Source organism: Trachurus trachurus (genome assembly GCF_905171665.1).
Source record: "Trachurus trachurus genome assembly, chromosome: 11".
Lineage (NCBI taxonomy): Eukaryota > Metazoa > Chordata > Actinopteri > Carangiformes > Carangidae > Trachurus > Trachurus trachurus.
In genome coordinates this window covers 12,051,917-12,065,374 of record NC_139904.1, presented here as the reverse complement: position 1 = coordinate 12,065,374, position 13,458 = coordinate 12,051,917, and the positions used below count along the sequence as shown (strand labels likewise).

Sequence of the window (13,458 nt, the reverse complement as noted above, 5' to 3'; positions counted from 1 at the left end):
CATCCATCCTTTTTTTTCTCCAATAGCCAATAGTTTTTCCAGTTATCTTTTTAAAGAGGAACTATGCAAGTTTTTTTTTTTTTTTTTTACCTTAATCAAAGAGCTTCGCAGTAATTGTGAGGGTTGAACGTCTTCCTTCCACCTAGGGTCTTTTGGCCGAAAACCAACCTTGCAAGATCTGCGCCTCCGACCCGGCATAGTTCCCCTTTAATTCTAATACATAGCTCTATGTCTGTACTAATACCCAAGCCACCTAAACCACTCTCCTAAAACCTTATCTTGAGAAATTAAATGTTTGTTTTCATGGACTACAGAGCCACAGTAAAGTAGTAAAAAAAAAAGCCATCAGTCATGCAAGAACTAAATCTAAAAAAAAATCTAATTATAATTTGAGAAATGCAGTCAGGTTAGAAATGAACAAAGAAAGTTTGACTCAATATGCAGAGGCATGAGGAGTGAATTTGTCCCACGTCCGAGTCAAATGAAAATGTCTGTGTCTCATAATTAAACCCATTAGAAATCAAACAGACAAATAAATGAGAGATAGATGACTGGTTCTCTTTAAATGGATTAATTTGAGATTCTTGTCTAACACTTCAAAGGTGTCTCTCCCACAGCCGGTGGACAGCCTGGCAGAGAGGGACTCAGGAGTGCTGCTGAGTGCCCAAACCATCACCTCTGAGACCATTAGCACCACCACCACCACCCAGATCACCAAGGTGTGCTCACTTCACCAACAGTCCCACTGTCTGTCCATACATGTCAGTACAGTGCTGTCCCACTATACTGTGATGGACCCTCCCCCCCACCCCCCCCTTTCAGTCACTTGTGCCAGTGGTTGTGACCCTTCACGCTATTAAATTTAATGTGGAGCACTGTTGTTTTTTGTTTTTTGTTTTGTTTTGTCGTGTTTTATGATATCGGGCGTTTTATGGTTTGAGTACAACCTGATGTCTGATGCTCTGGAAAAATCCAGTTTGAGGGACTGAGTGATTCTCACAGTCCTGATCCCCTGGATTTTCACTCACAACAATCTTTACAGGTGTTTTACTCAGACTGAGGCAACAACAAAAGCCTCCAGACTGGTTGGAACTGACAAAAAGTAATTTAGATAAGCATTTTTACAACTGTGCTGAGCAGAAAAAAGCTTGAACAACGTGTCCAACCTTTAGGAGCAGAGATCAGGTTAGACTTTCTGTCTCAAAGAACAGAAACCTCAAGGTGTAGTTGACAGAGACTCACCAACACTGGATGGTTGAAAACCGGATCTGAGTCCATGGACCAAGCTGCTTTGTGTCAAGAGTCCACACTGGTGGTGGTGTGGTGATGGTGTGCAGAAAGTCTTCTTGACACATGTCGGGCCTTAATATTGATCGGATGTCCAGCAGCCAGACCCAATTTTCTTCTTTATCAAGGGTCCTGGCCTACATTTCTTGTCTGTCAAGCGCTCCAAAGTCTGCCCCAGGTTCCCAACCATGTGTTCATGATCTCTCACTGACAAGCTGGCTGAAGACCAGTCAGCATTTTGGACCACCACCTTGGTTGTCCAAACTCTCCTTGCAGACGCCCAACCAGATGTCCAACTGACCACCTTCAGGGCTCCAGTAGTCTAGACCTCTAGTTTCCTCAGACCTCTGTCTCTCTCTTTACCTACACCACTGGTCTCTCTGGTCATCTTCCAGCTTCTGCCTCCCACTGTGTCCCTGACCTCCAGACTGCCCTTCCACGACTCGCTCTGCCTTCAGACTGCAACTCTGTCTTGTTGTGATAACAACTATGCACAAAGCTCTGAAGGAAAGCCAGAAAATCCTATAATCAACGTGCTACATTTGTCTGTTGAATCTTTACATATTTATCTATTTAAAATGAACCATGTACAGCAAATCTCACTATTCGATGTGCCTCAGAGCTATCCAAAAGAAAGCACACACAATAATAATTATATCACCGAGTATAAGCAGTTAAAGCAGAAGTAAGCGATCCGGTCGTTTTGGCTAATGCTGCGTTCCAGGCAGGCTTTTGAAACCGTAAATTACAGCTTCAAGTCACAACTTACGACTTTGTAGCGTTCCAGGCAACCCACTCGTGTTTTTCCGACCTGTTTTACCTGTGAAAGTCACTATAACGGCCACTCGTAACTTCCGACCCGTGAAATCGTACCAGTACGTCTTTTTTTAGAGATCGAACTGGTACGACTTCACAGGTCTGAAAAATACGAGTTGCCTTGAACGCACCATAACAGTCCTCGTCCCTACGTCACCACATTCACGCGCATCCCTTGGCTGCACACACAGCCCTGCATGCCGTTCTCTCTCCTCATTGGATAAAAACTGTAGGATACGAGAAAAGTTTTCTCCTCGGCTCAGAGCAGAGCAGAGGGACTGAGAGACCCGTGTTTCGGTCCAAACACTCTATGTAAGTGATTGCTGTCGGAAGATATAACTATTTAAGACTTATATTAACACAAATATATCACTTACTTCTGCTTTAATGAAGAGTATAGGATATTAGTGAGTGACTGCAGAGCTGAGCAGCTTTTCACTGGCTCCTTAAGTTGGTTTGAAAAGTGCTGATAGAGCTCCGGCTCCTCACATCATCAAGCTCATCCACTGATTTGTGGCTGATTGCCCAAATGCAGTGAGTCCAAATGGTACAGTACAATCTCCTATAGAGCATATCCTGGAGGGTCTAATAGGATTTACACAAAGTCTGGCACAAGCAGCAAAGATACTCAGCAGCAAGTATGTATCAGCTGGACATACTGGCTGTCTGGATCTTTGCCCCAAACTGTTCTTACACGGTGGTCAGTTCTTCCTCGCTTGTATTTCACCTTGTGTCACATCTCTTTTGCAGACGGTGAAAGGAGGGATCTCTGAAACTCGCATTGAGAAGAGAATCGTCATCACCGGAGACACTGAAATCGATCACGACAAGGTGAGGACGGAACATGATGGAAGAGAAGATTCCTGCTTTTTCTGATTTTATGCATATTCACTCAATAGAAAGACAGCTGAATTGTTTGGGAGTTTAATTCGCCTCAGAGAGCAATTGTGTTCATGTATGAGGTCAATCTGCTCCATGTGCCATTCTCCATGTCGTTTTTAATTAAACTCATAAATCACGTTCTCTGTGTAACAAACACCTGTAATTTTTGTCCTTTGTTCACTCCTCAGGCTCTGGCTCAGGCCATTAAAGAGGCGAAGGAACAGCACCCAGATATGTCTGTTACCAAAGTGGTTGTGCACCAGGAAACAGAGATCACCCCGGAATAAGACAGGACGTCACCTTTTGGAAGGTAAGTGCACAGCCTCCGCACATCCTTGTGTCCTATCAGGAGAAAATAGCTTAATTCATACAAATGGAAAGAAAGAGTTAAAGGGATAGTTCAACATTTTGGCAAACTGGCCCATTTCCATAATCCATATACTGTAGTTTTAGGAGTAGGTTTGTTACCTTTAATTGTCGGTGCAAGCTATTTTTTGAACGGCGGCGCAGAGCCGCGAGATGCTCAGAGCTACGCTACGGAGGCTAATGGGATTTCTTGGTTTCCCTCATCAAACTCATCAAAGACACAATCCAACAACTCCAAAATGCTCTGGTGGACAAGTTGTGACCTGCACATTCTCCATGCTATGAGATAATAGCGGAACATTATGAGACTGAGTTGTTTTCGAGGCAAATGCAGAGACTGCTTGCCAAAAAACTGGCCCCGACCGGAACGCGCATCAGCGGTTTTGCATTAATTTACCTCGAAAACAACTCTGTCTCGTAAGGTTTCATTATTATCTCATAGCGTGGTGAATGTCCAGGTCACAACTTGTCCACCAGAGCGTTTTGAAGTTGTTGGATTGTGTATTTGATGAGTTTGATGAGGGAAACCAAGAAATCCCATTAGCCTCCGTAGCGTAGCTCTGAGCAGCTCGCGGCTCTGCTCCGCCGTTCTAAAAGTAGCTTGCACCGACAATTAAAGGTAACGAACCTTCTCCTAAAACTATAGGGACTATGCCAATGGGCCAACTTGCCAAAATGTTGGACTATCCCTTTAAGCTAGCATGGTCTCATAAAAACCTCCCAGCTCCACCCACCAGCTATAGTGGGCCAGACAATATTGCACATGAGTGAATACAAAATAGTAATATGAAACATATCACAGTATGAAAACAAAAAGTTTTTGTGAAGTGAGACTCCTCTGACAGGGTCGAGCATTACAAACTGTATAGTTGGCTGATGATTACTAACATCTGTTGCAGGAGTGACTTGTGTTGCCATAGATTTTTTATGAGTCGTGGAGATGGAGTACATAGATCTGAGTGAGGAGTGATCAGTTACTGAGGTGAATCTGTGTTTATGAGTCAGCTGCTGAGGCAGGCAAAAAGATCTGTCTGCAGGCTGCCTCTTCACATGACATCATTCTGCTAAACCTCCTCGGGGGGGAAGGGCTTTAAAGGGATACTTCAACCAATTTTCTACTCACTGTCATGCCAAGGAAGGGTTCGGAGAACTTTCTGAGTCATCAAATCGCTTTTGGAGTTCCAGGGGGGGTCCGGCTGGCAACGGATTTTCATATAATGGCGGCGGATAGAGTTCACTTTTGAATCGTCCAAAACACACACTATGAAACATCCAGATACCTCCATACTGCTCGTCCGTACTGACCCAAGTGTCCTGAAGCCGCGACATGAAAAAGTTGTTCGGAAAAAATGAATTTGATCTCTGATTTTAGCCTAGCCCTTTAAGCATGGCAGTTTATCACTGTAAATTCATATGTGGAGACGAGTGGAAATGATGGTTTGTGAATTTGTTGAGAAACACTAGTCACTTCTGTTCCATTGTTCAGCTGCCATTGTTGTCATCACACATCTCACTTTGACTTGTTGTGTGGTTCTGTGTGAACCTTCAGATGTTGGATGAAAAATCAGAAAAGGCCACATTGTCGTAAACATGTATAACGGTTCTGACGCCCGCTATTGTATTACTACACCATGTTCAGAGGTCAGGCTGGGTCTGATGAAGGCACAAACAATGGCTTGTTAACCACCAGTCCTTTGGTACTAAAGGTTATGGAGTTGTGATTAATGGCCAGTGAGGATAACAGCCTCATAATAAAAAATGCCTTCAATTTGACTTCAGAGCAATTTGATTAATGTTACATGTGCAGTGAACTTAATATAAGTGGGTGGTCTGCAGGAAGCTGGAGGGCTGGTTTTCTAATATGCAGCTGATTCTGGCTCCATAGAGAAGGATGGTAAAGATAGATGAAGGTTGACAATTGCATTCATATAGCCTATACATATATGGCTGTTTCCTTATACTAATTAGTAATAAAGTTGCCCAGTGTCTGCATCTGCGGCTGGATGTATCTTTGAGGTGCCTTCCCACCGATTCTGGCCCCCGAACACACCAGCTGCATTTATCTCAGAGACGCAGCAAGATGGAGTCTATTCTCTTGTTATTTTAATGAGTATTCGCAAGGTGCACCACTCCTCTCCGTGCATACACATCCCACAAATAGCAAGGATTAGCAATAGCAGGATGAAGTCAATTTAAATGTCTGTTTTGCTGCATTATTTACTGCAGTGAATAATGGCATGATATCTCAGTAACACCTTGAAGGGAACTTCTTCACATTTGTAAAAATAAAAATGAGGGGGGAAAAAAACAACCATTCACTTGGACTCAAGGATGAACTGATTTAAGAAGAGCTGCTGTCACCATGAGTCAGAAGCTGAATATGCACAGTTTGTCATTGCAAACTAATTGAAAACTGCAGCACACACATTTTTGCACAATGCCACACCTCCGTCACAGTCAGGGCCAGTCTGCCCCCATGCTTGGTAACACCTTGAAGAAATCTTTCTCAAATTTGGCACAGACGTCCACTTCGACTCCATGGTCAAACTTCAAGGACATGATGACCTCTAAACAAGATCTATCAGACTCCTGGTGGCACTAGACATGGGTCTACAAAATCCTGACAATCTTTTTTGAATCACACTTTTTACTGAGATAACAAGTACTCATTTGGACAGCTATTTCCTTCATTTATGAGATGCCATATGCAAGACTGTAAGTCCACGGTCTTAGGGCAGGTACAGTAGTGATTGTGGTTCATGTTAAGCTGCATCAAACTCACCAAGGCTGCAGAGCAGAACAAGGACTGCTGTTTCAAACTTGGTCCAGTTGGCAGAGACTGAGTTTTTAAAACTGATTATGAGGTTTGTAAACTTTCCATGAGATGTGTACATGTAGATCCTATGCCAAAATCAGCTCATCCACCCCTGTCTGATGCAAACATTCACTGGGACTCAAGGATGAAACTGATTAGAAAGATCGAAGGTCACCATGACCTCAAAAAATACAGTTTTGGCCATAACTCACAAATTCATCAACAGTTATGACACAATTTAACTCCTCTAATATCTTCAAGGGTAAGATTAAGTGCCAATGGTTTTTCATAACATGGTTTGTTGTTGCTGTCAGTCAACTGATATTAAGTCACTGCTAAATCTCGCAAAATGCAACATAAAACAGGCATGAATGTGCGGGTGTGTATGGTCCCAGTTAAGTCTGTTTCTGTTTCAAAATGAAACAAGACGCCTCAGCAGCAGGAGGTATGTTGAGTATTGGTGCCCATGAGGTTTTAATTGTGGTCTTGTTTATGTGATCTTAAAGCGTTCAGGCTGGGAATCTGGTGCTGTTTAGCCGAATAACAGTCTGGTATGTAAACACAGTGGCCTTACCTCCCAGTCAGTCAGGGGGGTTGTGGGTAGGTGGGACACTGCGGGGCTTTTAAACCCTCGGTGCCGTCTGACAGGCCATTGAGACATCTGAGAGCACAACCACCAACAAAACTGCCGAAGTAAAAGTAGCTCAGAGTGTACAAGTGTTTTGTTTTGTTTTGTTTTTTTAATCCAATGTGTAACTTGTAAGTAATTTCTCCCAGCATGCATTTTGCATAAACAGAGATGCAGCAATGATGACAGAAGGCAAAAACAAATATAGACATTATTAAAAGGTTTGAATAATTTTCAGATAAACCATGAGCCGTGGGTTCAATGTTCCCGTTTCAAAGTCTCAGGAACAAGAGTTTAAACTGTGCACACGCTGCTGAGAGAGGCCTCCTGTGAGCTTCTGAGCAGCTTTATTGGTTAGCAGTTGGGTTTAGCAGGCCAGAGCTGGCTCAGCTGAGGCTGGTGTAATGAGCTCCTCCCAGAACATAACTGTCCACTTCTATTCAATCAGGGAAACTTCTGTGTCTGTGTTGAGAAACTTGGAAGTCTAAAACCTCTAAAACAAGTTGCTGCTTCTCGACTTTATTCTTCTGAGGAAACAGCAGAGTAAGGATCCAATTAGACTGTGAGACATCACCGAGGGATTGAGCGCTCCCATGTGTCTCTGTTCTACTGGCATATTCAGTCAAGTTCAATTTGTTTACATCAGAGTGAAGCCTCGTACAGCCTCATCTCTCAACTCTGTGACCGCGGCGAATTTCCTCGGAGTTAAATCCTCTGGATCTGCTGCTCTGCACAGACGCGTTCACTACACTGTTTACATGAAGAGAAGATGTGCAACTCTCTGAAACACATCCTGCTTTTACATGAAACACAATGTCGACACACATTGCATTGCATATGTGTTGTTACTATTGCCACTATCTTTGCAATGTTTTAGTATTATTGTTTTTTGGCTTTGGTTGTATTGGTATTATGTTTTGTTTTGGTAGTATTACTGTATTAGTTGTTCATGACCACTGAGTGACTGAGTTGTGTCTCAAATATAGTTCGACCTAGGATTTGACAAAAACATTGATGGTTTCTCTTTACATGGATAGTAATATACACTGCCCGTCCAAAAAAAGAGTCACCACTTTGATTTAACTAAGCTAATAGGTAAGAGCCTCCCATTGGATAATTACTACATGGATGATTATGTTTCAGCTGGCAACAACTTATTTAACCCTGCAGTCTCATTTCTTAAACAACCATATGAAGACACATGGTCGTAAAAAAGATGTTAATCTGTTTCAGAAGGGTCAAATTATTGGCATCAAGCAAATAAAACATCTAAGCAGATTGCTACAACTACTAAAATTGGGTTAAAAATTGTCCAACGTATTATTAAAAACCGGAAGGAGAGTGGGGAACCATCATCTTCAAGGAAGAAATGTGGTCCAATGTGACCACAGAGTCCAGACCTTTAACCCCATTGAGAATCTTTGAAGAATTAATGCAACTTCGGGCGGAAATAAATGATGTGACATTGCAGATTAGAAACGTATCAAAACGATGCCACAGCAAATGCGTGCCGTAATCAAAGCTAAAGGCGGTCCAACGAAATATTAGAGTGTGTGACTTTTTTTTTGGACGGGCACTGTACTAATCAACACTAAAAATTTGTTTTGGATTAAATAATCATTTGCAACAGTATTAAATTACCAAGTAAAGGCTGAAGGATAGGCTGTGTGTTTATAAAAGTGGGGAGTACCAAATGTTTAATAGAGGAGACTCTTCTTTACCTGAGGTTTACTGATGTGTTTATTTGCTGTGACCTAAAATAACTCTTCTTTTCCTCTCTCTGTCCACCTGTCCATCTCTTTCTTTCTTTCATTCAGATCCCCACCCTCACTTCCCTCCCTCCTCACTTGTGTCTCCATCACCATTTTTACCTCAGCATCCCCAGCCATCACACCCACCCGAATGCACTGCCTTTTTCAACCGTTGAACCCACCAGACCACATCAGAGGGAACGAGCATCGACACTGAACTAAGAACTTTGACCTCCGTGAGCATGGAGTTTGGCATGAAGGAGACAGAGTCGCCAGAGAATTTCCCAAGATCCCTCCCAGTATTCCCCACAATTCCTCTCTTGTGCCACAAACTGCCAAAAGATCGACCGCCGGACTGATGACACACAAAAAAAAACTTTAAAAAAATATTTTTTAAAGCTAAAAAAAAGAGAAGAAGAAGAAAATAAAGTACAGCATTTGTGGAGTACTCCTCTCCAATTTGTCTGGAGATTTTAGGAAAATTTTCAAGGGCATTTGGTCTTTTAATCTTGAGATTACTGGTACTTTATTTTTCTACAGTTTTTCTTACCACATCAGAATTGGTTATCAATAATTTGGAGGTCAAGTGTTTTGTAACAACGTATTCCAAAAAGCATTAACAAAAGGGATTGTGGGTGATTTTTCTTGGGATTGTACACACTGGGAGTCGAGGATCCATCTTGGTGTCATTTCTTGTACAGTAAATATTTTATTTTCCCTCTCAATGTGAAAAAATATTTTTTCAATTTATGTATAAAAAAAAAAGATTAATTTTACCAAACTCGGGGGACAAATACTCCTTTCACCTTATTTAAAATTTCTGACTTAATCATTTTTGTTAAGTGATTTCTGCATCTTTTGATTGTTTTAGTTGTTGTTGTTATTGTTGTTGTAGTGCTCGTGTCACTAGAACGGGGCTTTATCAGGACCAGGGAGACAGCAGTGTAATGAAATGATCTTCTCTTTATTTATCCCTTCTGTCTTCTTTTTGTGTGTTTAGATATCCTCAGCACAGTTGTATGTAAAACTCATGGTTTTGTAATGAGAGCATTCTAGTCACCAGATACAGTCTCGTTCATTTCAGCATCTACACCCACCACTCTATTTCTACTTTTCTACCTGATGGGCAGTGTGCACTCGCCTGGAGAGAGGTCTTTGTTAGCAGGCAGTGAATTCAAACCTGACAAACATCAACTTTGTCCAATTAACAAGTTGCTTGTTTTGTACTAAAATAGATGAAAAATGAAGAGATTAAGGTAAAACTCAAATTATAGCATGTCAACATATTCACTTGAACATTGGTTGCACATTATTTATTCCACCATTCAATCACTGTCACTAATGATTACTGTACATGTAACTCACCAGGAACTGATCCCACATTATTGAAGATGACATCAGCATGACAAAGTCCTAACAATAGGACTATTAACAACATGAGTAACTCTTCTGTTGAACAGTCATGGATTATAGAAACAGTGTAACACTGCAACTTTCACATGGGAATATAATCATTCACTGTCTCTTTTCACCTCGCTCGTGTCATGATTGGTCTACAACCACACAACTTGTCGCATCTATAGCAACAAAACATAACTATGGGTCACTATAATCTGATGCACAGACGACCTGTTCACTTGATCTTTACAGGACAGTGTCCAAAGTCTGATGGGTCAAGAAACACAAGCAGGAACAGAAATAAGATGAAAGTTTATCAGGATTATCTAATCCAGGCTTTCCAAAACCAGACTCAGGACTACTGTGTATTTAATTTAATTATTTAAATGTCCTAAAACTTGGTTTCAAAAAAATCGGCATGGATCAAAAGAAGGTCCAGCTTTTCAATATACAGTATTTACAATTTGCAATACTTCCAGTACTGTAACGGTCACCAGTGCACCTGGGTCCATGGGAAACACTGACCTAAGGAGTAAATGAATGTAGAGCTCATCAGCATTAAGATTTGTGTCATCAGTTAATCACATTATGTGAATGACCTTTGAAGTCCAACTTCTGAGTCTGAAGAGAAAAGAAGCGCCGAGCGAATCAATGCACTCCTCACAGCTCTGCAGAAATTGAATGACACAACAGCAGAAATCCTTTAAATTACACGAATAAGTCTTCAGTTTTTTATGAATCACTGATGGAATCACTCACAAGACAGAAATACTCCTAAACCACACTTCGTTTTAAGACCAACATGACCCTGTGTGCACAGAGAGGCATGGGTGTATTGGTTGTAATAGTTGTATCTTCAAACATCATCACTTTAACCCAGTCTAAAATAAAATATAATACTGCATGCAACCAAAAGGCCAGAGTGAAACTCCTGCTCAGTCCACACTGCCCATTCAAATCACACATAAATTTAGTCATTTAAACATGATGCTTTTTTTTTAGGGCACAATACTCTGTACAGTCTTCTCAGTATGTTCTTTTACAGTGCTGTCATCTTCATCATGGTAGGCTACTCCCTTTTCTCACTGGAAACAAACAAGCTGACATTTCTGAGTTCTTTCTTCAATGTGAACCCTCACTTTACCATTACAGGAAGACATGTAATAAAAGAGCACCGCGCACACAATACAAACAGATGGAGATACTGTATTTTGTTATTTTGTTGTGCCTATACTGTAGTGTCCTGTGATAGCAACTGCACCATTTGTCTTGAAGTAGAAAGGAAGGGTTGATTATGTAAACACAATAGCTTCATTAAGAGGATAGTCACTTGTAAACTAATCAAGGAAGAGATTTCATTGCTGAAATTTGCGCTTTTTCAACAACTAGATCATTGAAAGAATTAGGTCATGGAGAAGATAACAAATATGGACATACTTTGAATATCTAATCCAGGTGTATTTCATTTGCAATTTACTGTATATATTAACATTTCATCTCACCCTGCCCTCACACAGTGTCAGTTGCAGTCGGCTCCAAGCCCAAATGGTAATCTACTGAGTCTGTGACATCTCCTATTGGTTTGTGAACTAGTATTTTGAAGACAGGTATCTACAGTTTGGCTGTCGCTATCTTGGTTTTTGGAAAGCAGAAGAAACCAGATTTGGTTGAGGTGGCAAAGCTATAGTAAACAATGTTTTTTAATGATCTACCCATGGTCTGAATCTCTGAGGACACCTACAACCTCTCATAAAGGACGACCTGCACCACCTCCACCTGCAGTGTCCACACATGAGGCTCATCTTCTCTGGCCTCACCCAAGAGATGAGTGGAGAGTGTAATGGCCTCATATGAGCATTGTCAAAATGGCAGCCTTGGATAGGCTATAGTGATGGGATTCTGTACAAAAATTTATATTTTTTAAGTTTTGCAGAATTGAGATTGTCCCTTGAGAACGGTTCCTCCAAATGCAATCTTATTTTTACACTAAGCATCCAAAGGGTGGAGCCTTCGTGGCCCAACTTAACTCAACATTCATTGTATAATGAAAATGATACGGCAGCAAACGACGCAACGACACAGAGCCAGAGGATTATACATGTTTCAGTGTGAGTGCTGGGTTTCTGCTCAGTTCAGCAGAAAAAGATACTGTACAGCTCTTAAAAACCAAGGGACTTAAAAAACTTAAAACCTCAAGTTTTTGTGAAAGGAAGTAATGTGTCATCAAGGTTGCCAGGCAACAGGAGCTGTGCTTATACATGCCACAGTAATGGCAGGCACAGCTGAAAAAAAGCAGAAATCCTCCGTAGGCCAGACCATCTCATTTCAGTTCACCTATACAAAGTTTTTGCAGACCCAGAAGTCCACTGAAGTCCAGAGTTGTTCAGTTGGTGCGTTCAACAGCCCCGATGGCATCATCAAATATTTAAAATGAACCCAGTGAGGTGTTGCATAACAATATATCTTCCATTCATCCTCTCTTACGTGAACCAGGTGTTTTGCATTCAGCAGATTCAGCTTTGTGCTGGTGCTAGGAAGACGTTCAGAGGCAAAGTTGATTGAGGGCAGGAGATACTTCTAATCTCTCTTAGACACAAAAGAAGACACCTGCACCTCAAGGAGAGGAAGATGGACAGATTGTACCCACTGCCAGAGCATCTTTGTATAACTGCTCATCCTGAGAGAGAGGCAGTGAAGATGTTTATCAAAAGACGGGAAAGCAAAAGAGCACCAACACTTTGTATTTGGTGAATTGGACAGAAAATGACAGGTTTGGCCTCAACAGCAGCAGCAGCATTCAGTGTTTCTGTAAAAAAAAAAAATGCTCCTCAGGCCAAAAGCTGAGTTTGGCCCAGTTTGAGCTCCCTCCAGGTGGGGAAACTCAATCTTTCAGGGGAAACTTGGAGATGATTGGGTTCTCACTCTCATGAGATTTTTTGTTTGGCGGGAGATCATCCCGTTGTTTCCAGGTGATTTGGTGAACCTGAGGCAGGGACAGAGTTCAGGTCATAGAGTCTCTACTACATTGGAGACTGAATGATCTGAGCCTGGATGAAAGAGTTGGGGTCATATACTGCAGTTGCCTTTTAAGTTGAGGTGTTTACCAGTAGTTTATCCTCTCATTAAAGGATTATTGATAGTCATTGGGGTTCGACACTGAGTAAGGAATCAATAACCCATCAGTGAGGCGAGAAGTGTGTATCAGACAGTTGCTGCCTGTGAACAATACTGAGGCTTCAACTGAGAAACGAATGCGTCAGGAGGAGTCGCTGAAGAAGTCAAAAGAATTGCTTATGAGAAGAAAACAACCAGAGTGCAGTGCAGAATGTTTAATAACCACAAATCCCCAGTGGTTTGCTGTTCAGATATCATCTATATATTATTGGATACTGTGCTGTTTTTCTATCTGTAAAGTTGTTTTTAAGTCAATAATATGTGAATGCAGTTATATCTGCTATTGAGGGTCTGACCTTGGTATTATTCCTACACTCTTTGCACAGCTAAAATTGAAGATT

The 13,458-nt window shown here is 41.5% G+C and overlaps 1 protein-coding gene across 1 annotated transcript in view; it reads left to right on the top strand.

The window, feature by feature from the left end:
* The window catches only part of epb41a (erythrocyte membrane protein band 4.1a), a gene marked incomplete at its 5' end in the record, with an annotated part of 46,644 nt that extends 37,507 nt beyond the window's left edge, over nucleotides 1–9,137 (top strand). Inside the window, 4 exons of the mRNA XM_083982535.1 lie at nucleotides 618–719; nucleotides 2,854–2,934; nucleotides 3,174–3,295; nucleotides 8,612–9,137. Coding sequence (XP_083838661.1) covers nucleotides 618–719; nucleotides 2,854–2,934; nucleotides 3,174–3,272 — 282 coding nt within the window. The 3' untranslated portion in view covers nucleotides 3,273–3,295; nucleotides 8,612–9,137. The remainder of the gene's footprint in view (nucleotides 1–617; nucleotides 720–2,853; nucleotides 2,935–3,173; nucleotides 3,296–8,611) is intronic.
* Between the last annotated feature and the right edge of the window lie 4,321 nt (nucleotides 9,138–13,458).